Source organism: Cucurbita maxima, unplaced genomic scaffold (assembly GCF_002738345.1).
Source record: "Cucurbita maxima cultivar Rimu unplaced genomic scaffold, Cmax_1.0 Cma_Scf00024, whole genome shotgun sequence".
Lineage (NCBI taxonomy): Eukaryota > Viridiplantae > Streptophyta > Magnoliopsida > Cucurbitales > Cucurbitaceae > Cucurbita > Cucurbita maxima.
This window is the reverse complement of record NW_019272040.1, coordinates 1,218,715-1,244,529: the sequence shown is the minus strand read 5'-3', so window position 1 is coordinate 1,244,529 and position 25,815 is coordinate 1,218,715. Positions and strand designations below refer to the sequence as shown.

Here is a 25,815-nt window from a genome sequence, read left to right as displayed (position 1 = left end):
GGACTTGTGTTCCAAATGTATGATATGAAAATGGACGATCAACATTGACATCACCAGTGACATCGCCAAAAGTGGCACCTACCTTCACACAACATTGCAAAGCAATCACCAAGAAAAGGGCGTGAAAGAAATCAAAACCTTTCGCGGTGGCCATGGTGAACTGTCTAAGTTGTAGAGTCACAAACTCGTTTCACAAATGATGATTATTAGCAAGGATGAAGATGTGGGTGTTTGAATATTTCTGATAATGGGAAACTATATATATATAGTTTAATGGGCAACTATATTTAGAAAAGACCAACCAATTTAGAGAGGCTTGCAAATTTGGTGTATTTTAGAGTATTCTAAATATAGAAGGTTTGACTGTATATTTAACCCTAAATATAGATTTAATATTTAATATGCATTCCAACTCAATTATTAGGGATATAAATTATAATTATTTTTTATTATCTAATAAGTTTATTTGTAAAAAATTAAATTGATATTTTTTTAGGCTCATTCCATTTTAGTTTATGTTCATATTTTTACTTAGAATTTTCAATAAAACTTTGAATCTATTATTTTCTTATCATTATTATTTTTTTTGGTAAAATAGTAATAATAATTTTAAACAAAAACATATAATTGCTAACCTCTCTTGCTTTGATATGTAATAAATTGATTATTATTTTATATAATAAAGTCAATATTGTTATATAATATTGTTGTAGAAGTAGGTCGTCCAAGTAATTAGCCATTTAGACTTTTTTGGATCAAGAATTAATTATAGGGATCGCTGGGATAATTTTGGATCATAATACAATATATGCTATGAAAAATTACGAAAATACCCCTATGTTAATATTTTTATGATGCATGTTGTTTTTAATTCTCTGACGTGCTAGAAAGGAGGATACAATGTTGGGATTGTGCTCTCAATATTAATGGAGGTTTTCTATCTATTAAGCTTGCATGATTGATTAGATTGTGAATTCCGTGATAGAATTATGAAAAATTACAAAAATACCCCTATGTTAATATTTTTATGATGCATGTTGTGCTACCTATTAAGTTTTCTCTATGTTGTGCTAGAAAGGAGGATACGATATTGGGATATGTGCTCCCGAGTGATTGATGAATGTTTTCTCCCTATTTAGCTTGCATGATTGATTAAATTATGAATTCCGTGCTTTAGGTGATCAATAAAATTATCTCTTTAACCAAGCATGCATAAATGAACCAAGTTAAGTTTAGGGTGCTTGAGTTGGGGTAGTTCCACATTGACCTAGGTCGTAGATCGAGCACTCTAGGATCGTGAGTGACAATCAATGATCAAGACCTTAGTGCTCCTAGAAAGCAAAGTATGATAGTCTCAAATGTCCTGAATGTGAGATGAGATTTAAGCTGCCTAGACTCTCTAAAAACCTAGATAACCTTTATGACATCTATGGATGACTAATTGTTGTGTTGTTTAAGCCCTAATAAGCTATCCATGGTACTTTCGTAGATAAAAGGTGTGTTACTGTTGCACCCTCTGGAATTTAGGAGGTTTGGGTTTGAGCAATGCTTCGTAGTTTTGGGACCATGAGAAACTATTATATTGTCTGATTTACAAATAGGATATGCTAGATACCATGTCAAGTTAGGGTTTAGGTTGTGCATTAGATAATGTAATCAATATCATACAGTATGATGTTGTTAGCCCATAGTATGATGTTGTTACCATATAGGGACGGTAGAGAACTCGCCAACTCACCCTTCATTGTGCAATTAATAAAGGCCTACTTAGAATATAAGTAATATTATCTCATACTCATGAATTAAGATAGAAAATTAAATATGAGAAAATATAGGAAAATCATTCCGTTTAAGAAAAAAAATATATAGAAATAATGAATTTGTTTACAAAATAATGAGTTTGGCTAGGTTTTGCCTTGTTATTAGCCAAAGAAACCTCCAATGCNTTCAACTTCTGTCGGGTCTTGGGTTTCAGCAATGCTTTCGGCCGACGCAGCCCCCTCCGGGGTTTCAGCAATGCTTTCGGCCGAGATCGACGCAGCCCCCTCCGGGGTTTCAGCAATGCTTCCGGCCGACACAGCCCCCTCCGGGGTTTCAGCAATGCTTCCGGCCGACGCAGCCCCCTTTGGGGTTTCAGCAATGCTTCCGACCGACGCAGCTCCCTCCGGGGTTTCAGCAATGCTTCCGGCCGAGATCGACGCAGCCCCCTCCGGGGTTTCAGCAATGCTTCCGGCCGAGATCGACGCAGCCCCCTCCGGGGTTTCAGCAATGCTTCCGGCCGAGATCGACGCAGCCCCCTCCGGGGTTTCAGCAATGCTTCCGGCCGAGATCGACGCAGCCCCCTCCGGGGTTTCAGCAATGCTTCCGGCCGAGATCGATGCAGCCCCCTCCGGGGTTTCAGCAATGCTTCCGGCCGAGATCGACGCAGCCCCNNTCCGGGGTTTCAGCAATGCTTCCGGCCGACGCAGCCCCCTCCGGGGTCTCAGCAATGCTTCCGGCCGACGCAGCCCCCTCCGGCGTTTCAGCAATGCTTCCGGCCGAGATCGACGCAGCCCCCTCCGGCGTTTCAGCAATGCTTCCGGCCGAGATCGACGCAGCCCCCTCCGGGGTTTCAGCAATGCTTCCGGCCGAGGCCGACGGAGCCCCCTCGGGGGTTACAGCAGTGCTTCCGACCGACGTATCCCCCTCGGGGGTTTCAGCAGTGCTTCCGACCGACGTATCCCCCTCGGGGGTTTCAGCAGTGCTTCCGACCGACGTATCCCCCTCGGGGGTTTCAGCAGTGCTTCCGACCGACGTATCCCCCTCGGGGGTTTCAGCAGCGCTTCCGACCGACGTATCCTCTTTCGGGGTTTCAGCAGCGCTTCNGTCCGACGTATCCTCCTCTGGGGTTTCAGCAGCGCTTCCGTCCGACGTATCCTCCTCTGGGGTTTCAGCAGCGCTTCCGACCGATGTATCCCCCTCTGGGGTTTCAGCAGCGCTTCCGACCGATGTATCCCCCTCCGGGGTTTCAACAATGCTTCCGGCCGAGGCCGACGGAGCCCCCTCGGGGGTTTCAGCTGCGCTTCCGACCGACGGAGGAGCCCCCTCGGGGGTTTCAGCGCCCGACGTATCCCCCTCCGGGGTTTCAGCAGCGCTTCCGACCGACGTATCCTCTTTCGGGGTTTCAGCAACGCTTCCGACCGATGTATCCCCCTCCGGGGTTTCAACAATGCTTCCAACTGATGTAGCCGCTGAGACTTGTGTGCTACTTCCAATTGGAGCAATAGTTGGGGCTTGTGTGTCATGTAATCCAAATGCACGAAATGAAAATTGACTGTCGAGATTGACGTCACCAGTGACATCACCAAAAGTGGCACCCACCTTCGCACAACATTGCAAAGCCATCAATAAGAAAAGGGTGTGAAAGAGCTTGAAACCTTTCGCCATGGTTATGGTGAAATGTCTTCAAGTTGTAGGGTTACAAGCTCGTTTCACAAATGATGAAGAATAGCAATGGCTAATGGATGCTTGAATGTTTCTGATAATGTGATACCCAATATATAGTTCGATGGAAAAACTATATTTAGAAAAAGACTTTTAAATTTTGTGATATCGGGATATTCTAAATATAGAAGGTTTGACTATTAGGGATAATTATATTTTTAAACAAAAACATCCTCGTACTGCACCAAAAATAACATCAAAATTTTCAAAACTATTTCTAAATTTTTAAAATTTGGAATAAAGTAATTATTAAATGGATTGAATTTTTGTCTTTAATATTAACTTTTTTCTCTTAGGTGTGCAATAGATGGAAGAAATGAATATATAATATAAAATACTTAAATTGGGCATACATTTAAAATGAATTATATCATAAAAGTCATATTATCATTTAAATTGACCATACACCTAGCCCTATTCGGAGTTGCCTGTTCGACTCATTCATCTGTTTTTTGTCCCATTTTTTATACTCCATTTGCAAGTATCTCATCTTGTCATCTCGATCTTCATTGATATGGTTCATATGTCTTGACACCATCTCGAGTCTTAGGGTTTCGTCGGCCATCACAACTCATTCGGTCATGTCATCGAGAACAGGTCCGCATGTCGCTCATCTCATCGAGACTTCTTGAACATCCATCCATCCGGGTTCTATCGAGACATTGGCTCTCCCGTTCCCATGTTGTGTCATTTACAGATACTGTGTTGGATAGCGGGTGTATGTAGCAACCTCCAACATGCGGACTGGGGCGCAATACCGGCACACCAGTGTTGTCCGGTACTATACTTGAAAATTTCATTTCAAAGGAAGTCGCCCGAGACACTCGTATTGGCACGTTCGCCCACACTGTGACACACGTATGTGCCACAAGGTAGCTCACTTAGGCCACAGGGCTTAGGAGTACCAAGAGCAAGCTCGAAAAAGTGACTCAGACAAATACGAGTACATCTTATCTTAGACGGTTAGAATATGCATGAAAAAATATGAAAATTTCGAGATTTCTATGATTCATGTTTTTAATTCTCTCTGATGTGCTATTATGCTTCGAGTGATTAATAGATGTTTTCTCCTCCTTGAACTTGCATAATTGATTAGGTTATGAATTTCGTGCTTTAAGTGTTCAATATGAACTCCGTCTTTTTCTTGAATTTCATGCTTCTAGGAGTGAGCAACAATCAATAATGAAGACTTGAGTGCTCTTAAAAAGTGGATTAGCCCTAGGAGCTAGGTTCGAGTATCCTAGAAATGTGAGCTATCTATGGATGACTATGAAAACTCATCCAACTACTAGCAATGTGAACGATATTACCAAACCAATTGGTACATGCAAGAAATAGGCCAATTCGGCAGCCTTTTGCTCAATTTCTCGTGGGATCAGATTTTGATCGGTACGAATCAAGAGAATGGCCCATTGGCCTCTAATTTCCATATAAAGAACACGACGTACATAAATACCCTCTTTAACTACTATTTTTCGTTAGGGGTTTCCTAGAAAAAATCGTTGAATCTTCCTCCGATTCCTTACGAAAGACATTTAGTCCAAAGCCCACTTCCAATTTCTTTTCCCGAACTCATTTGTATATAATTTGAATGACTTTTTTTTTTTTTTTTTATAGGAATACAAAAATAATGAATTTGTTACCAACAGCGATTCAATTTAGTTTTTAACATCACTTTACCATTAATAGTAACAATGTTTTCACTGTTCTTGGTGGAAATTTCATGACCCTTAGAAGCAAGATCAATGTCATTGCTACTTCCAACCGGTGCAGCCGCTGGGACTTGTGTGTTACCTTCGATTGGTGTAAAAAAGGGTGGTTGTGAAATACCTCCAATTGGTGCAACTGCTCGAGCTTGCATGTCATCTGGTTTAAAAGTACGAAATGAAAATTGACCATCTTGATTTACGGTACCAGTGGCATCACCAAAAGTGACACCCACCTTCGTAGAAAGAGCTTGAAACCTTTTGCCATGGACATCATGAAGTGTCTTCAAGTTGTAGGGTTACAAGTGTGCTTGGATTTTTCTGATAATGTGAACCTCTCCATATAGTTTGACCGAAAAACTATATTTAAAAGAGACATTAATTTTTGAGAGGCCCTCAAATTTGGTGGGTCTCTGTAATTGTGAGGAAGAATGAGGTTGTCTGTGTAATTGTGAGACCGTGTTTGAGATCATGAAAAACAACAAGATAATTATAATTCTTTATAGTTTTCGGACCACATTTGAGACTATGAAAACAAATAAGATTGTTGTCGTCCTTTGTAATTCTAGAACCATGACAACGTTGTTGTTCCTCATAGTCTCAAAATTTTGCTTATAGATAGAGCTTAAACAATATGGGGTAGAGCTTAATAACGACGAGAAATACATAGAGGTAGGAAGAAATCAAGTAGAATAATGATAATTTATGACATTAAATCAACTTAATTTCTAAGATAAAACAAGATTCAGTCCTAAACGACTTTTTATGGGTGAAAACTATCCCCATAGATCAATACAGTTAGAATTAAATCAACTTTTGAAGTATTTCTTAGTCATCTTATTCTTAGGATTACTCTCATTTACTAAAGTATCACATTTACACCAATTTCTAGCTTGATTCATCATCGAATCACATCTTACTAGGAGAGATAATATTGCCCTAATACCATTTGTAACGATTCATGCCCAGAATTCGGATCAAGTATCAAATTCGAGTTTAAAATCTTGATCCGAATCTTGAGCATGGGACGTTACAAAATTTGAAAATTTCTTTAAACATTTATGAATGAACAAGTCGAACAATGTTTCGATTTATTAATCAAGAAATATACAAATCTACAAATGGTATGAACTTTTATTAGCAATCTATTCTATCTTATAACTTTTACCTCGGTAGAATACAAACATCAAAACTTTTTCCCACTTCACCATGGCAGTTAAAGTAGTTTTGGGAATTTCACTGAGTAGCAGCCACAGTGCCATTACTGGTCGTAGTTGCAAGGCCATGAGACTCGACATTGGCAACCGACTTCAAACCAATTTTGCCACCATTTGAGACAACACTTTCGTTGTTCTTCGAACTGAATTCTCCACTACGAGGAGCAATGATATTGCCACTGTTATTTAAACTAACGTTGCCACCATCCGAACCAGCAGCTCCCAGTTCATTGGAGCTGATTTCTCCACTATGAGAGCCGACACCATCAGAATCAGCAGCTCCCAGATCATTGGAGTTGATGTTTCCACCATCTGAAACAGCAGCTCCCAGTTCATTGGGGCTGATTTCTCCACTATAAAAGCCAACAATATTGACACTACTCTTGAAGGTAATGGTTTCACCTCCAGAATTAGCAGCTCCAAGATCATTGGAGCTGGTGTGTCCACCATCCGAACCAGCAGCTCCAAGATCATTGGAGATGGTGTGTCCACCATCCGAACCAGCAGCTCCCAGATCATTGGAGCTGGTGTGTCCACCATCCGAAGCAGCAGCTCCCAGATCATTGAAGCTGATGTGTCCACCATCCGAAGCAGCAGCTCCCAGATTATTGGAGCTGATTCCTCCACTATGAGAACCCACATCATTGCCACTACTCTTCAAATCAATCTTTCCACCATCCAAATCAGCAGCTCCCAGATCTTTGGAGCTGCTGTCGACAACATTGGCACTACTTTTCAAACGAATGTTGCTGCCATCCAAAACATCAGCTCCCAGCTCCTTGGAGCTGGTTTCTCCACCATTGCCACTTCTCTTCAAACCAACAGGAAGAATTTTTCCACCATAAGAATAAACAATGTTTCCACCCCTCTTCCTAATAATTTCATGACCCTTAGAAAACCCACCACCGCCATTGATCTTTGGTACTTCACGACCAACAAATGCAGCGCCACCTTTCTTAATTTCATTACGAAAAGATGAAGCTTTGTCGTCGACACTCACTTCTGAACTCTGGATGGCGGTATGGTCGAATTTCGAGATTCCAATATAATGATCACCAAATGAACGGAAAGAAAACCGATGGTTTCGGCCTTGACCTATAACACCAGTGACATCGTTGAAAGTGGCACCCAACCTCGCACAACACTCCCAAGCAAGAACTAAGAAAAGGGCGTGGACGATATTAAAACCTCTCACCGCTGCCATTGTTGAGAGTCTTGAAGCTTCTATCACAAATGATAAGTAATAGAAATGATGAAGGTGCCGATTGTTTGGAATTTTGTGTTCTATATATGCTTGTTTGATCGGAAAACCATATTTAGAAAATTTTGACAAGTGTTTGGGTACGAGAATTATTAGTAACTCTCTGAATCAGCTTCCTTAAATGAATGTAGGGTTAAGAAGTCGTAAGTAGCATCCAGATACTCCAAACGAAATCACGTGTACGAAAATCACAATATGGGCTAATTTTTATTATTATTGCTGGATCATTTCATAAATATTTCTTTTAAAGTAGAAATCTATTAGAATGTTGAACAGAAAATACAGTAATAATTTGAAATAATGTGACTATGACTACAATTCTTATCTAGATTAAATCTGATTCGATTTTTCATTCGACGAGTCTCCAAGAATATTTTAAAACTTTTACGAAAAAGTATTAATTTGCGTCTTTTGAAAGCCTACTTAGCTTCGTCATCAAGTTGAACACCAAAGTATTGATTCATCTTGTTTGAGAATCTTGTTATGAACTTTGAATGGGTTTTAGTCAAAATTATTTAATTTCTAGAATTTCTAAACAAATTATGTTTTTTATTTTTCAATTCACTTAAGATTAAATTAAGTTATTTGATGAAATTAAATGAGAAAAAACATATCTTGGAGAGTTGATTTATAGGTAATTAGTCATATGTTATAGATATTGGATAATATTTTTAGATAATTACAGTCGATTACAGACTTCTAATTGCGAAATCTGGCCGCCGCCGCCGCAGGTTTCTTGGTGATGTAGTAATCGATGATGGAAATTCCGCCGTACCTCTCAGCGGCCTCTTTGCTATCAATGGTGCTCCTAACTTCTCCGACACGGGACGGGGCCGGGTAATTGAAGAACAGATCGTGATCAAAGTTGTTCGTACGCCAAGGGAGGTGGTGAAGCTCGCCGTCGTTTGCGACCTTTTGCAGTGGTCGGGAAATTTTGGTTCTTTGCTCGACAAAGTAGTAATAGTTCTCCTCCCGCTTCCGGAAAGTTGCCATGGATTCCGGCGAAGTTGCAGAGTGCCCGCTCCTTTATGGAAGTTGTGTTTTTGTTTTTGTGTGAAGAGGGTGAAGGATTTTGAGGTTCCTTTATAGTTGACTGGGCTCTACCTCCGACCCCACCTACCCTAATAGCTAAAGAGAAATATCATGAATTTATAATTAAGAAATATCATCTTCAATTGTATGGGACATTTTTATTCTTGTAAAATCACGAGAGATTCTGATATCTCGCATCGGTTAGAGAGGGGAACAAACATGTTTTACAAGGGTGTGGAAATCTCTCTTTGGTAGACGCGTTTTAAACCCATGAGGTTGATGACAATAAACAATGAGTCAAAGCGGACAATATATGATGGCCTACAAGGAAATGGATAATGAGGTTTTACATTTTTTTTTTAAATCGTGAGGCAGACAACTTGTGCTTGGACTATTACAAATATAAATGTTTGTGATTCCGTGTGTGAATGTTTGATTAATCCACCACACCTAAATGGTGTGAAAGTTATCTTATTTATAATCAAATAAATTACAAGGATATGGAAATAGTAATAAATGAAAATAACAATAAATGGAAAAATATCTATGATAATAAGACAAATATTAGATATTTGCCTTATAATAAAATATCAAATATAATATATATGGTAAACTATAATTTATTACTAAATATCCTTAACACCGTGCATATATGACTCATGTGACAAACTTGAAGTTGATTCGGTCAAATTGTTCACCAAAGAATATTTAGCATGTAGGTTACTTAATCTTTTGTGGGAGTGTGTTTCTTATATTTATCGTGTTTAGTCGTTCTAACTTTATTGTTGAGATCTTTTCTTTCACGTTAGCTGGCACGCTTCTCGATTAAATTTTTGGGTTTTGAGAGCGTGATTTGCTTCTTTGGGTAATTTGATCTCATGGACCTATTTACGATAATCGAAAAGGGTGAAGAATAGTTGAAGGAGAAGAAGATGAGAAGGAAAGAATACAATTTTAGTCAAACAGTCATTCTCGTTTATATTCACCCAATTTCACATTTATATTCGGTCGAAAAAGGAAGTATTCCTACCGAAAAATTTCGATTTTGCAAATAATAGGATCATAACATAAAGGATATAGGAAAATGTTGAAACCATAGTGAAAGAACGACATGTAGGGTTTGAGTGAGTGCCCGTCTTCGAATAGTTATAACTATTTGTGTGCGAATGGCTACAAAATTCGTATATATCGATAGGGCATAAACACGTAAGGTTGCGTTTATCCAATCCGTTCAATAATACAAAAGGAATAAAGGCATCATATACTTTTCATAATTCATTTGGTGGGAAGATATTCTTCATTTTCTACCCTAGAATCTTTTGACTCGAAAGAAATTCCATCCAATTTGATGTGTAAAAGATAAGAATCTCACCTTTTCATAACAAATAAAAAATAAAAATAAAAACACTTGAATTAAACGTTTATTTTATGACTGCGTGTCTGATGTCTAAAGCGTGTTGTCATGTGTCACGGTCATGCTTATTCAAGACGTGTTACTTGTGACTGCATGTCGGATGTCTAGGACGTGTTGTTTGTGACTGCATGCCCATTTCAAACCTCTTTTACTTGCTTTCATGTTACATAGGCCTTTACTATTATTGTTGTGTCAATACAAGAGTGTATGATTGATCATCAAAATCATGTCTACACCGTCAGGGCTAACATGCTCGAAAATGTACGGAATTTGACTAATTATCAATTCTTCCTAACTATATTATATGTTATCGAAGTCATTGTTGTTGTCTACACTTTTAGCTTATAACATTACTTTCTTTAAAATTGTTTTCAACGAATTTCCTCGCTCACGTTTTCTAAAACATTTATCTCAAACGTGACTCGAGGCAATTTCACATGACTGACTTGTTCATTAGGTTAGAACAAGTGTTGCACAATCACTATCTGCTACCACAAGAGTGCGATTGTGACACCGTAAACGCATGATTGAATAAGATCGTATAAAATAGATATATTTTTTTTAAAGAAACCCCGTGAACGATATTTTTTTAAGAAGTTTAACACATTTAGTATTCTTGATATATTCTTAGGCAAATATCATACCTTTTAGTTTATTATTAATTGGGAAGTGAAATTGTATAAATCCACGAGCCAACTTAGAACATCCAAGTAATTGATCGTTCAAATGCTTTCAGGTTCGTAGATTCTTAAACCGTTTGTTTCAAACAACGAAGTGTCAAGATAGTTTAAGAAGTTTATACACAGCATGAGAATTGATATATGGACGATTCCCAAATTGAAGTCAGTCGTATGGAAATCTCTCACGAGCGTACGGGTTTTAAAAATGTGAGAGTACAGTGATACATAGCAGAACAAAATAGACAATAGTTATTAACAGTGAACTTGAGTTTGAGTTGTTACAACCGATAATAACATTTAAAGAAAAAAGACAAAATCGTAATGGTTTGAACAAGTTACTATGACGATAATGATAATAATAACGATACGCTTTCATTCCATTTTATGATCTAAGTGAAAACCAAACATATCATACCTACGAGACTTTACTTTTGACTCGAGAACCCGAAAAAAAGAACATCGAAATCCACACTCTCCATCCAAGTCAATAATGTAGAGGGCAAAGCCTTCCCCTTTTTAGCCATGTGCCCTCACGTTTTTTCTTCATTAATAATAGTAATCATCTGGGGTACCCCTCCCTTAGTTTAGAGGGAGAGTGCCCTTAGAGCTGGCCAAAAGAGTGAGCCAGATAAGCCAGTGACCCTACAAGAGGTGCATTCATATACGTGGCGGGCTCAGACTGTTCGTAATCCGACCGTTGATCTGGGAACCTGTCATTCTTATCGGGCCCACCCACCACTGCACCAATCAGCAAGTTTGGATTTGGTGCGGCCGAGTTCATCACACTGAACCCTGCCGTGCATTGGATCTTCCCTGGATGAGTTGCAATCGACGGCAGTGATGATCCCCTGTGATGGATCCTTTTAGGGTACCTTGCCCCATACCCCACCATGTAGGACATCTTTTGTGGGTTATCCCCTAGAAGATAGTCCACCTACACCACCCAAATATACAACATTGATAATTTCCACTCGCTCCCAATTAAGGGGTTCTTCATAAATTTATAAGTAAAGAATAACGTCTATTTTGGTACGAGATCTTTTGGTGAGTTAATGCTCGGAGTGGACAATATCTATAGCGGCCCAAACCAACAACTAGTAGATATTGTCCTCAGCTTCTCCTCAAGATCTTAAAACGCGTCTACTAAGGAGATATTTCCACACCCGTATACAGAATGTTTCATTCGCCTTCCCAACTAACGTGGGATCTCACAATATCATACCATTGCGAAGGTTCGTGATTTTTAACAAACAAGAGCGAGTTTTTGAGGTACCTGTTTTTTGGCAATGGAGCGGAGGGTTTTCGGGGTGATGGTCGTGCCGCAGTTCACCACGGAGCGGGCGGAGGTCAAGTACTTGGCGTAAGTTAAGAGTAGGAATGAAGTTGATGTAACATATTGCATGTTGCTATCGTTCATTTTAAACAGCAACCCACCTGCCCAATCACACTAAAGTTCAAAACTTTGTTCAAATTTTCACAAAAAAAAGTAGCCGTTAAGAAATTGAACAGAACCAACCAGGAGTGTATTTGGTTGAGGAGAATGAAGCTCCGGGAATTATAGAGCATATGAAATTATCAGCATGCCCTTTATAATCATGAAGAGATTGCATCTTTTGCACCAAAAATGCCTATAAAAAACGATGAACAACAACGTTTATTGTTATAATATCATACCGTTGTGGAGATATAAAGAGGGTGTTTTTCGAACCTTTGAGAGAAGGATTCGGGCTCCGGCGTGCTTGTTATCCCAACCGAACGTGTTATCGAACTCCCCGGCGCCGAGAGTCTGTCCATTGACTTGAATGTAATTGAGATATTTGGGGTTTTTGGTGGCTCTCTGAAGCCAAGCAGCTCCCCATAGAAGCTCATCCTGCAAACCCACATTTTGTTCTTTAGAAAGAAGGGGGGAAAAGCTCTGTTTTTGAGAAAAAAAACAGAGCTTTTTGTAGCTTTACCTGATATCCAGAGAAGGAACAGTAAAATGGGCACACATATTTTTTCAAACCAGTGCTGTAAGAGCCTCTATACTTATCAGCAAACTCAAAAACCTGCAAAGAAAAAGGGAGAATTTTGAAATTGAATCAAAATGCTCTGTTTCAATCTTGTTTACTCTGTTTCTAAAGCTATAAAGGTTAGTGTTTTAGCTTACTCTCATGGCCCTTCTGACCAGAAGGTTTGAATAATTAGGATCACTCCGTCGGAATACCAGCGATGCGGCGGCAAGTGCGGCGGCGGTCTCGGCGGCGACCTCTGTGCCGGGGTTGTTCTTGTCCACCTTGAAAACACTTCGGGGAGTGTCCATGTCCTCTGGCCTCTCCCAACAGGCATGGTCCTTGTTCGCATCGCCGACCTGAACGTAAATGGTGTCGGGATGAGCGGTGGCTTTGAGGAGATAATCAGTGGCCCAACGAATGGCTTGTTTAGCATTTTGAAGCTCCCCTTTCATCAACCCACCGAACTCAAGAACACTCCATGAAAGCATGGTGGTGGTGAACGCCATCGGAAACCCAAATTTCACATTGTCGCCGGCATCGTAGTAACCGCCGACTAAATCGACCTACATTTCCACAAAACCAGTTAAATCCAACCAAAACCCACTTCATAAATTCACATTTTGAGTTGAAATAAAGAATCAAAACTCAAAGAACAAACCAAATCGGGAAATACCTTCATGGCAGCGCCGTCAGAGAGGCCGGAGTTGCGCCGCCAAGTGATCCTCTGATTGGGCGGGAGCCTGCCGGATCTCTGGCCTTCAAAGAAGAGGATGGATTTGGTGAGAGCGTCTCGGTAGTTATGGTGGGCAGAATGGGGATGGCGATGAGTAGGGAAGCCATTGTTGCAGGGGAAGAAACAGAGGAGGAGGATAAAAAACAGAGGTCTGAGGGCAGCCATTGATGAAGAAGCTCTGGAAGGAAAGGGCTTTGGAGCAGCCATTGATGAGTATGTTTATACAGGAAAAATTGGGGAAATTTTAATAATGATTGAAGCCATAAGCTTTTGAAATTCTTGTTTAATTGAAATCAGAAGAAGACATTTATATCAACAAGGTGCACATTCTTTTTTTATGACTACTATAAAATTCTACCTACTTATAACAACAAGATGCACATTTTTTTCTAGCTCAATCATAAGAACTCAATAATGAAGTATGTTTTACTTGAAACAATTCTATCTCTTGAAATCTGTCGAGAGTAAAAATAAAACATGTCTCAAAACATGTTCGAATTTAAACTTTGAATGATTTAAAAGGATAAATTAAAATAAAACAAAGAAAAAAACAACAAAATATGGATATTAAAAAAACATGTTTTTTAATTAATAATGTTATTATTATTGTACCAATCAGAAATTTGCGTCCAAAACGTTCTCGAGCAACGCATAATTAATATAATATAATATTATTTGGAGTTGCCCAATTTTTAGGAAATAGTTATTTATTTATTTAATTAATTTGGTTCTGAAAAAGCTGTTATTGGCAGCGGGGATGAGACAGTCAAAGAATAATAAAAAACAATGGGAAAATCAAAATTAAAAAAAAATATACTAAATTTATAATATAAAAAAAAATACTGTGTTAACTGTGATGTTCTCCAAATTTTTTAATAATATTCTTAAATATTAAAAATTTTAAAAAAGAATTTAAAACATTTAACTATTAATTTATCTTTCACAATATTCTTAAATTTTTATAAAACTTCAAAAATACCTTTAAATTCTTTTTAAAACTTTAAAAATATTTAAAAATAAAAAATAATAAAAATTTCTTAGGTAAGGTTTATGGATTTATTTAAAATCGGATCCCATCTACCTGAAATAATAAAATTTATACAAAATTCTCAATTTATTAAATTATTATACTCTTGATCAAAAGGTTGTATATGACACCCGAATAAAAAAAGGAGGCAGATGTTAATAAATCAAGATTACATTTGAATAAAAGCAATTCTGAAGATAAGATAACTAAGAAAACCTTAAAACGATTGAAAGTGCAACTTTCTTTTGGACGACTCAATCATAAAAATTATAATTAAGCGTGTTTTGCTTAGAGTAATTTTATGTTAGGCGATGTTTAGAAAATTTTCTTATAATGCACGTGAGTGGTGACAAAAAAAAAAAAAAAAAAATGAACCCATCAAACTTTTGATCTGTTGGGAAAAGTGGATGTTTGATTGAAAGGATAGGTAGGCCCAAATTAAAATATTGACCAATCATCAATCACGTGCCCCTCTTCCAATTGCACATGCAAACCTAAAGGATTCATGTTCTTGTGTTTTTTTTTTTTTTTTTTTTTTTTTTTTTTTTTTAAATCTACTTCCTCTATTATACACATGAAATGAAGATAGGGTTCACATTCTTCCATATGCTAACTTTGGTTTTGTTATTTTTTCTATAGGTTTAGTTCAATTTTTTTTAAATAATCGAAGAAAGTAAACTTACAATTTGTCTTTCTCGAGTACAATTGAGTTAGGTCGATTAGAATTTGTCAAAATTATCTTATATCAACATATTAATTGTTATTATTATTATTATTATTATTTTTTTTTATAATCGATCCATTACTCATTGGTGAAGTTTGTTTGGTAATATTTGGTCATAAAATTATCAAAACATAAATTTATTGTTTTTCTAGTTTAATAATATGATAAAATGATACATTTTTGTCGTATTAACATTAAATATCAATTTAGACAATTAATCCATAAAAATATTATAGTTTAAATATTATTTTGTTATTGGTATTTTAGTAATTCAAATTTTTAAAAAATAATTACATATATATATATATATAACATTTCCTCTAATATCCATTCGTCAAGATGCTTGTCGTCATTAAGTTGTTAAAAAATAATAATAATAAATAAATATATTTTTTTCCCTTAAAAACAATAAAATGAATAAATTATTTAAATAAAAAAGGCTTCCGACCTGCCGGATTCGAACCAGCGACCTAAGGATCAAGCTGCAATCACACTACAGTCCTCCGCTCTACCAACTGAGCTAAGGTCGGTTTGTGCCGTTCTTGTGATTTAAAAATATATTTATACTACTATTTTCCCCTCAAAATACATGAAAAATAAAACTACTCATTTATAACTCTAAAAAGTGTCATTTTCATAAATAAATAAAAAGTCAGGGCTAGGATGGTTGTCGTATCAGATTAGTCCAGATGCGTCTGTTAGATGAACACGACTCTCCACAATGGTACGATATTGTCCACTTTGAACATAAGTGCTCATGATTTTGCTTTGGGTTTCCCCAAAAGGTCTCATGCTAATGGAGAGAGTATTTTTTTATTATAAACCCATGAACATTCCTTCAATTAGCGGATGTGGGACTAGAGAATGTTCATAAGTTTATAATCAAAGAATACTCTCTCCATTGATACGAGGCCTTTTGGAGAAGCTTAAAGCAAAGTCATGAGAGCTTATGCTCAAAGTGGACAATATCGTACAATTGTAGAGAGTCGTGTTTATCTAACACATCCAAACTGACTTCAAATAGAGCTAAACAATAGTAATTTGAAGGTCCAACCTTAAACCGGGTAAATCGCTTGAATATCCCCTAAGCAGTATATTAGCGGTGAAACTTCACACCCTTCTGTTAGATAAAACCTAAGTTTTTCAGTTTTTTCTTATTTAGATTCACACGATTTCAGAATACCTCCGTCCATTCGACAAAACACGTCGAATGGATCACCACAGTTTTAGACTGGCAATTTTGTAGGGAGTGGCTGTTTTAGACTGGAAATTTTGTGACAAAACACGTCGAATGGATCACCATAGTTTTAGACTGTCAATTTTGTAGGGAGTGGCTGTTTTAGACTGGCAATTTTGTGACAAAACACGTCGAATGGATCACCAAAGTGAACAACGCGCCAACTCAAAGAAGAGGAGGCCGAACAAGACGTGGAGTCTGGAGGACATACCACAGGTTTTAGGAGGAGATTGCTAGATAAAACCTGAGTTTTTCCTTATTTAGATTCACATGATTTCAGAATACCTGACCATTTGACAAAACACATGGAATGGATCACCAAAGTTTTAGATTGGCAATTTTGTGACAAAACACGTCGAATGGATCACCAAAGTTTTAGACTGTCAATTTTGTAGGGAGTGGCTGTTTAGACTGGCAATTTTGTGACAAAACACGTCGAATGGATCACCAAAGTTTTAGACTGACAATTTTGTAGGGAGTGCCTGTTTTAGACTGACAATTTTGTAGGGAGTGACAAATTTAGTTTGCCACTCTCCAGTCATTTTTAGGATAGTTTATACTTAAATAGAAAATCAATCTGTTCAGAATGTTGAATAACCTGATTTTGAGGGCAGTCAAAATTTGAGTTAGGGAGTGGCACAGATTTAGTTGGCCACTCTCCAACCATCTTTATAAAATTTCAGTCATGGAATGACACAGATTTAGTTGGCCACTCTCCAACCATCGAATAGTTTATACTTAAATATAGAAAATCTGTTCATAATATTGAATAACCTGATTTTGAGGGCAGTCAAAATTTCAGTCCGGGAGTGGCACAGATTTAGTTGGCCACTCTCCAACCATTTTTAATAGTTGGTTCAGAATATTGAATAACCTGATTTTGAGGGAAGTCAAAATTTCAGTGAGGGAGTGACAAAATTTTAGTTGACCACTCTCCAGCCATTTGTAGGATAGTTTATACTTAAATAGAAAATCTCTTCAGAATATTGAATAACCTGGTTTTGAGATAAGTCAAAATTTCAGTCATTCTCTCTCTTTTATTTTACGCATTTTATTTTTCTTCCAACCACCTTCTGTCGATGATTTCCTCTCACCGAATTTCTCTGATTATCGAAAAACAACACCTTCAAAAATTTGTTCTTGGAAATACTAAAATCGAACTGAATCGAACCGAACCAAACTAAGTTGAATTGGACTGAACTATGAAAGCCTAGTGAAGGACGATGGTTGCATATGGTGTGCGAACTCTGAGAGATATCAAAGGACAACCGGCGGTGCGTGCGGTGGTGGTGGGACGCCGGAAAAAGGTTGGAAGGAGGGAGAAAGAGGTTGGAAATTGTGTTGGATTGAGATTTTAAAATATATTTGATTAAAAAAAAAAGCGATTAAATTTAATTTTGTCCGTTGAATTTGAATTACCATTTGGAAGAAAATGGTGATTTAAAATATAAAAAAGAAAATTCTTTGCATCACCGTCACAGCTTTGACTATTGAGTTCAAATCCCGTTGGAGCTTGCAAAGTTGGTAAAGCTACACGCAATACAAGACCATGAATAAACTAGAATAATTACTCTCCACAATGGTATGATATTGTCCACTTTGAGCATAAACTCTTATGGTTTTCCTTTCGACTTCCTCAATAAACCTTGTACCAATGGAGATGTGTTCCTTCCTTATAAATTCATGATCAACCTCTTAATTACTCTCGATGTGAGACTCCTCTCCCAACTATTCTCAATATGAACAGACTATCTTCGAGTTAGAGAGATCCTTAAGATAGTTAAGTAAAACTTCAAATAATTTTGCACCTTCCTTTTTGGTGGCGTAATCATAGAAACTTCATAGTTAAACGTGTTTTTCTTTAAGTAATTTTATGTTTGATGACCTCTTAGGAAGACTCGTATTAGTTTGTGGGAATAACATCACTTGTTAAGTCAAACACCATTTGTTAGAACAACAAGTATTGTCGAAATAATTAGGGTTTACCATTTTTGTTCGACGGGAAGATACATGCACATAACTAAGCTATGAATATGAATGAAAAAATGAAAGTCGAGCTCAACTAATAGATCTCCCTCTATCTCTATCATACATTTGCCTTACAATTTAAATCAAGGAGAAGCTCGGGACGAAACCAGAGTAACTGTATGGTGGCTCGTGTTGTACCCTCGAGAAGAATCACCGAGATCTACCAATATCAATATCAACTTAGACCTAAAGATTTGACGATATTGGACAGATCTTGAGAGAGATTTATTAAAAATTCTTAATTCCTCGATGATTGAACCATCACGTCCCTTTGTTTCCCTTCACACTCACAATTCCACTCGCATCTTTCTTCCTTATTTGTAGCAAATTGTCTATTGGAATCATTTTTTGGATTTAAAAAAAAAGAAAAAAAAAAAACATCTCCATTTATAATTATTAGGAAAATCATATGATTATTACAATTATATATTATTTGCTAAATGTATCCCTTTTTATTGTTAATCAGACCCATAATATATATATATTTTGTAATTTTGAAAGTCAATTTCTAGTTTATGTTATTAATTAATAAATGTGTTTCAACAATGATTAGGAATATGATATTGAAATTAATTAGAGTAGAATTTCAATCATTATTGAGTTATTATTGTTATTTTTTTCAAATTATTTTTATTATAATTATTATTGTTGTTTTTAAAATGAGTTAAAATAAGTCTAATTTCATTAATTTTAAAAGCTTCAATTTTTAATATTTATAATTTCGTCAAACTTCACCTAATTATTAAATATACCTTATATAGATATTTCATATTTAGTTAGTTATGTTAATACAGTGATTGAAATTTAGAGTTTACAAAAAAAAAAAAATATAATAATAATAATAGTGGGTTTTAATTTAGTATTTCTGAAAAAATTAGAAATGATTTTAATTTCGAAAAAAAAAAATAAATTTCAAATTTGAAGATATAATTTATTTGTACCATTTTAAAAGTATCGTAATTTGAACATAATTTATTGATTAGAGTATCGATATCTCACTTAGAAGTCATACGTTCATATTTTGTCTCCGCGATACAAATAATATAATTTTATATTAAAAAATAATAAAATATCCACGTAATTTTACAGAACATGCAATTACCTTTTTTTGGACTACATTAAGTATGTAAACCTAATACCACCGAGACTTTATTTATTAATATTTGCATGGAGTTGACTATGTCAAAAGTGTTTTTTTTTAAATAAATAAATTTAATTACTTGACGCGGTTTTGTACACTCCAAGTCAACCATGTTATGGAATTCCAAGTCAACCATATTATTTTTTCATAATATTTGTCACGCTCCATTATTTTAATTTATATATTAATTTCTGAAAATAGAGATTAAAAAAGGAATTTTATTAAATGAAACAAAACGATTATACAATGTTTAGGTGCATTATTTGATTTGAGTATAGTTGATTTAATTAACATATTATACATATATCTATCTAAATTGTTGAATTCATTAAATAATAATAACATATTCTTAATCAAATAAATATAATTTCAACTTCTTAAAATTACAATTTTAATTCTTTGATTAAAAAGAAAAAGAATTTAGTATTAAATGTTAAAAATAAGTTATAAATTCTTGGAATGGATTAAATTTATAATTTACATTCAATTAAATTAAATGTTACAGAACAATTTATTAAGAATTTAATCCCAATTGTGAATAAATGAATAATTAGAAAAGTGGGTCGCGTGAACTACACGTGGTCAGGCCCCGCGTCGACTAATTTACATGTTTTACACGCAATACCCTTAACGGCCTTTTTTTTCGCTTTATTATTATTATTATTATTTTAATAACAAAACCGACTTCGGAAGTGACCTTCCAACTTTTTTTTTTACCAATTTTTTTTTCTGGTGCTTTTAATAATTGTGTTTTATTACGCATTTAATTTCGGTTATGGTAAATATATATATATATATATATAGACATAAAATTTAGCAAAAGGATTTTATATTATTTAAATAGGCGATTATTTACGTAAAGATGATGTCTAAATACTAAATTTTTCGATTAGATAGGAAAAATGATTAAAGATATTTTATTGATCACGATGAGATGAGACAAAAACATATCATCACCTGTCAAGTTGAAGAATGTTTGTGTAACCGTCCAAGTCTATTGTTAATAGATATTTTTTTTTTTTTTTTTACATTAGTTATAAAAATAATTAATTAAAATTAAATTTATTCATAAGATATAAAGCATATAGGGTTGGTGGTTTGGGTATGATTCAATTTTCATTATTAATTTTATTAATATTATTTGAAAAGTATTTCTTATTTCTTGTTGGATCTCTCATCTTTTTTTAATAAAATAATAATAAATAAATAAAAAGACGTGTGGGTTTTTTTAAAAAAATAAAATAAAATTAGTTTATAAATGAAAGATTATTAGATTAAAATTAAAAGAATACGTATAAGGAAACAAGATCCCATACCGATTGCATTGGATAAGGGAATTATAGGTTGAGAAACAAACTAAATAGTAAATTGATTTTGTTAAAAATAAATAAATAAAATAAAATAAAATAAAAACATCTGCCGGACAGCTTGCAAATCTTGTCACCTTTTCCCCTTTCTTGTTTGTCCGTAATATCAACGCGCTATTTTGACTTTCTCCTTCTCATTTATTAATTTCAATTTCTTGTGCTTAATTTAAGAAGATATAGAAGATAATAGATTACGCCATGCAAAACATCCATGGAATAGATCTCATATTAGTTGAAAAAGGGAACGAAACATTTCCTCTTTTTAATAAATGTGAGGCGGGCCTCTAAGAGAGGTGAATTGTGAGATCTCACATCAAATTGGAGAAGGGAACGAAACATTACTTATAAGGGTGTGGAAATCTCTCTGTACTCGACCTGTTTTAAAATGACGAGACTGATGATAATACATAACAGGCTAAAGCGAATAATATTTACTAACAAGAGCTTGAATTGTTATAAATGATATTAGAGTCGAAGTTTTAGTGGTTTGGTCAAAAGACAACGTACACACCAACAAACATTGAGTTTGATGGTTTTAAGAAAAACCCACCTCCATTCTCTTCTTATAAATTGCACACAAATCCCAATTCCCAAACCTCAAAACAAACCACCACTTCTCTCTCCAATGGCGGCCACCACATTCTCCTCTCTCATCCTCCTCTCCCTCTACATAACCACCGCTCAAATTCCCCTCTCCGCCGCCTCCGTCTGCACCTCCACCCCCGATCCCTCCTACTGCAAATCCGCCCTCCCCAACCAAACCGGCAATGTCTATTCATACGGCCGCTCATCTTTCAGAAAATCCCTCTCATCGTCGCAAAAGTTTCTCCGGCTAGTCAAGAAGTACCTCCGGTCACGCTCGTCGTTGACGGTTCCCGCCGTCGGAGCACTGGAGGACTGCAAGCTGTTGGCGGGACTGAATATTGATTACTTAACGACGTCGTTCCGGGCGGTGAATACGACGAGTTCGAAGCTGCCGGAGATGAAGGCGGACGATGTACAGAGTTTGTTGAGTGCGATATTGACGAACCAGCAGACGTGTTTGGATGGGCTCAAGGCGACGGCGGGTTCGTGGTCTGTCAAAAATGGCCTTTCCCTCCCACTTGCCTCTGACACCAAGCTGTACTCTATGTCCTTGGCTTTATTTACCAAAGGTTTATATATATATTTATATATATACTTTTTTTTTTAATTTTATTTATTTATTATATTTAATTAATATAGAGTCGTGATTTTTAATAATTAATAAGTTATTAAAATCAAATATAATTCAAAATAATATATATTTATTATATATATTGATTTCCCGTAGGTTGGGTTCCGAAGAAGAAGAAACGGTCGACATGGACGGCGGCCGGGAGTCTGGGCGGGTTCAGAAACGGAAGAATGTCGCTCAAAATGTCGAACAGAGCGAAAGCGATTTACGAGATGGCGACGCGCCGGAATCTGCTGGAGACTGACGACGGCGGCGACGACCAGATTTCGATCAGAGACATCGTCATTGTCAGCCAAGACGGCAGCGGGAATTTCACGACTATTAACGAAGCGATTGCGGCGGCGCCGAATAACTCTGCTCCGACCGACGGCTATTTCTTGATCTTTGTGTCGGTCGGAGTTTACGAGGAATACGTGTCGATTGCGAAGAATAAGCGGTATTTGATGATGATCGGAGATGGCATTAATCAGACCGTTATCACTGGTAATCGGAGCGTCGTTGACGGCTGGACCACTTTCAATTCTGCCACGTTTGGTTAGTGTTTGATTAATTAGTTGAATTTTCAATTTTGTAATTAATAATTTCATTTTCAAGTTGGTTATTAATAAATTTTAAATGTCCTAAATAGATTTTTTTTTTTTTTTTTTACCAGCGGTGGTGGGACCAGGATTTGTAGCGGTAAACATGACGTTCAGAAACACCGCCGGAGCAATAAAGCACCAAGCCGTCGCCGTCCGTAACGGCGCCGACTTATCTACTTTCTATCTCTGCAGCTTCGAAGGCTACCAAGACACCTTATACACTCACTCCCTCCGCCAATTTTACCGCGACTGCGACATCTACGGCACAGTCGACTTCATCTTCGGCAACGCCGCCGTCGTTTTCCAGAACTGCAACATCTACCCTCGTCTTCCTATGGCGAACCAGTTCAACGCCATCACTGCTCAGGGCCGGACCGACCCAAACCAGAACACCGGAACCTCCATCCATAACTGCCGGATCACCGCCGCTGACGACCTCGCGAACAACACCGGCGTCGCCGTGAAAACGTTCCTCGGACGACCGTGGAAGGAATATTCAAGGACGGTGTATTTGCAGAGCTTCATGGATGAGCTAATTAATCCGGCGGGGTGGAGGGCTTGGGATAAGGATTTTGCTTTGAACACTTCGTATTATGCTGAATTTGGGAATTTTGGGCCGGGATCTAACACGTCGGAGAGGGTGAATTGGCTGGGATTTCATTTGATTAATGATACCGATGCTGGGAATTTCACGGCGGCGAACTTTGTCTTGGCGGATGATTGGCTGCCGCAGACCGGCGTTCCGTACACCAGCGGCTTGACGGAGTAGGAAACAGGAAGAATTTGTTATATATATATATAAAATGAAATTCCAAAGGCTAAATGTAAAGCTTGGGATGATGATCGATTCTTTTGTACGGTTATTGAATTTAAATTTTTAGAATAAAAATACCACAAACTGTTCATCTTCAAGAATTGTAGGGTACATTTGTTATACTAAACATTATGGCTGCAAATTCAGCGACCTTGTGTTTTCTTCTCAAATGAATGATCCATATTGCTCGGGAAGCAACGGCGCAGCAGCCGGTGCTCGGAATGTGCATCGAAGTTCAGAGACTTCTTTGACATCGCGAACTGGAAAAGGCGACTTGATCGGTTTCTCTGAAGATTGGTCTGTATCCATGGAGATCTGCACTTCTGTGATTTACAACGGAAGCGACTCGCTTGATTGATAAGTCATTTGGATTAGCATTGCAGATCCCGAGTTTGACGATGAACACGCCTGTCGTACCTTTTCCGGGGCCATCGCTCTCGATCCATACGTGACCTCCCATGAGATTTGCAAACCTGAATCCAACAACCCATGTGAAAACAGATCAAGAAAAACTAGCACGTAAGTCAACTCATGATTCAAGAGATTCGATAGCTTATCAGAGAAGATAGTTGTGAGATCCCACCGCGGTTGGGGAGGAGAACGAAGCATCTTTTACAAGGGTGTGAAAACCTCTCCCTAGAAGACGCGTTTTAAAACTTTAAGGGGAAACTCGAAAGGAAAAGCTCAAAGAGGACAATATCTGCTAACGGTGGGCTTGAGCCGTTACAAATGGTATCAGAGCCAGACACCAAGCGATGTATTAGTGAGGAGGCTGAGTTCCAAAGGGGTGGACACGAGGCGGTGTGCTAGCAAGGATGTTGGGCTTCAAAGGGGGTGGATTAGAGGTCCCACATCGATTGGATAAGAGAACGAGTGTTAGCGAGGACGCTAGGTCCTGAAGGGGGTGGATTGTAAAATCTCATATCGGTTGGGGAGGAGAACGAAGTATCAAGGGTGTAGAAACCTCTCCTTAGCAGACGTGTTTTAAAAACATTGAGAGGAAACTCGAAAGGAAAAGAGTCTAAAGAGGACAATATCTACTAGCGGTGGGCTTGAGCTGTTACCGTAGTATTTTCAAATTTTGTATGTTGGGTGATCCGAGGCATACCGTTTACAAAGAGCCAATCCGAGTCCAACCCCACCATTTGTTCGGCTAGATCGCGTTCGTAGTTGAGTGAATCTAGTAAACAGATGAGGAATGTCTTGGGGAAGAACACCACATCCTGAATCTTTAACCTGAGAAGCAGAAAGAACAGAACAAAATGATTTAGAACATTGAATGCATATGTTCCTCATAATTCAACCATATCCGATGATATCAACCTGAACTCGGAGGTAGAAATGGCGGTCGGACTGCATCGGATAGAACTCGGGAGCGCGCCAATCTCTCAGAGACTCAAGTTTTGCAACAGATACTATGATTGAAACATGACCTTCCTTAGTAAACTTCACCCCATTACCAACGATATTCAAGATGATTTGCATAAGTCGCTTCTCGTCACCAACGGCACAGACGGGCAAATCTGAGGCCAACATCAACGCCATCGACAGCTTCTTAACCGAAGCAATGGGCTTCATAAGATCCATTACCTGCAGTTCAAGCTTCATGATATTAGAACAAGATCTAATGATTGAGACAACCTTGGATACCAAAACTCACCTCTTTGAAAATAGCATGGAGGTTGAATGATCTTATGTTCAATGCCAAACTACCATCTTCGAGTCTGGAAAGGTCCAAGACATCATTAATCAGTGTGGCTAGAAGATTACTACTCTTAAGTATTGTTTCTATCATCACTCTTTGTTCTGGACTCAGCTCGGTCTCCAAAAGTAGGGACGATAGAGCGATTGTTGCGTGCATTGGCGTCCTCATTTCATGGTTCATGACAGCCAAGAAGTCGTTACGAGCGTGAACCGCCATCTCTGCTTCTCTTCGAGCTAAATCCAATGCTACGTTTTGGTCCACGAGCTGATCGCGGGCGTGCATAGACTCTTCGAGAATTGCAGCATGTGAAAGAGCTACAGCTACCTATATGGATTTCAAATTCCTGATGGGTGATTAGTACAAGGAAACATGAAGACAAGACAGGAAACAAAAGGAATGTGTGTGTGTGTGTGTGTGTGTGTGTGTGTGTGTGTGTGTGTGTGTGTGTGTGTGTG

The 25,815-nt window shown here is 37.4% G+C and overlaps 5 protein-coding genes and 1 non-coding gene across 7 annotated transcripts in view; 1 reads left to right on the top strand and 5 right to left on the bottom strand.

Annotated features, from left to right (window-relative positions):
• Positions 1-1,922: 1,922 nt before the first annotated feature.
• Positions 1,923-3,426, bottom strand: LOC111498060 (uncharacterized protein KIAA0754-like). The gene is made up of 2 exons (XM_023149114.1): positions 2,425-3,426; positions 1,923-2,342 (listed from the first exon to the last, which is right to left on the bottom strand). The coding sequence occupies exons 1-2, from the start codon at positions 3,424-3,426 to the stop codon at positions 1,923-1,925; spliced, it is 1,422 nt and encodes a 473-aa protein (XP_023004882.1).
• Positions 3,427-6,425: 2,999 nt separating this feature from the next.
• Positions 6,426-7,610, bottom strand: LOC111498059 (PE-PGRS family protein PE_PGRS30-like). The gene has a single exon (XM_023149113.1). The coding sequence runs from the start codon at positions 7,608-7,610 to the stop codon at positions 6,426-6,428; it is 1,185 nt and encodes a 394-aa protein (XP_023004881.1).
• Positions 7,611-11,140: 3,530 nt separating this feature from the next.
• LOC111497801 (endoglucanase 17-like) lies at positions 11,141-13,747 on the bottom strand. Its single transcript, XM_023148756.1, has 7 exons — positions 13,461-13,747; positions 12,943-13,350; positions 12,749-12,841; positions 12,502-12,663; positions 12,310-12,421; positions 12,067-12,227; positions 11,141-11,727 (listed from the first exon to the last, which is right to left on the bottom strand). Exons 1-7 carry the CDS (start codon positions 13,725-13,727, stop codon positions 11,395-11,397), a joined length of 1,536 nt encoding a protein of 511 aa, XP_023004524.1. The 5' UTR covers positions 13,728-13,747; the 3' UTR covers positions 11,141-11,394.
• A 1,966-nt stretch (positions 13,748-15,713) lies between these two features.
• Positions 15,714-15,801, bottom strand: TRNAY-GUA. The gene is given in 2 exon segments: positions 15,714-15,749; positions 15,765-15,801. It is a non-coding gene; the product is annotated as a tRNA-Tyr (tRNA).
• Positions 15,802-21,631: 5,830 nt separating this feature from the next.
• LOC111497795 (probable pectinesterase/pectinesterase inhibitor 7) lies at positions 21,632-23,753 on the top strand. Its single transcript, XM_023148748.1, has 3 exons — positions 21,632-22,198; positions 22,357-22,794; positions 22,913-23,753. The coding sequence occupies exons 1-3, from the start codon at positions 21,670-21,672 to the stop codon at positions 23,608-23,610; spliced, it is 1,665 nt and encodes a 554-aa protein (XP_023004516.1). The 5' UTR covers positions 21,632-21,669; the 3' UTR covers positions 23,611-23,753.
• Positions 23,754-23,875: 122 nt separating this feature from the next.
• Positions 23,876-25,815, bottom strand: part of LOC111497779 (probable ethylene response sensor 1) — a 5,594-nt gene continuing 3,654 nt past the window's right edge. For both annotated transcript variants that reach the window (XM_023148721.1, XM_023148722.1), the window contains exons 3-6: positions 25,316-25,684; positions 24,979-25,245; positions 24,764-24,891; positions 23,876-24,128 (exon numbers count right to left, since the gene is read on the bottom strand). In XM_023148721.1, coding sequence (XP_023004489.1) covers positions 23,891-24,128; positions 24,764-24,891; positions 24,979-25,245; positions 25,316-25,684 — 1,002 coding nt within the window. In that variant the 3' untranslated portion in view covers positions 23,876-23,890. The remainder of the gene's footprint in view (positions 24,129-24,763; positions 24,892-24,978; positions 25,246-25,315; positions 25,685-25,815) is intronic.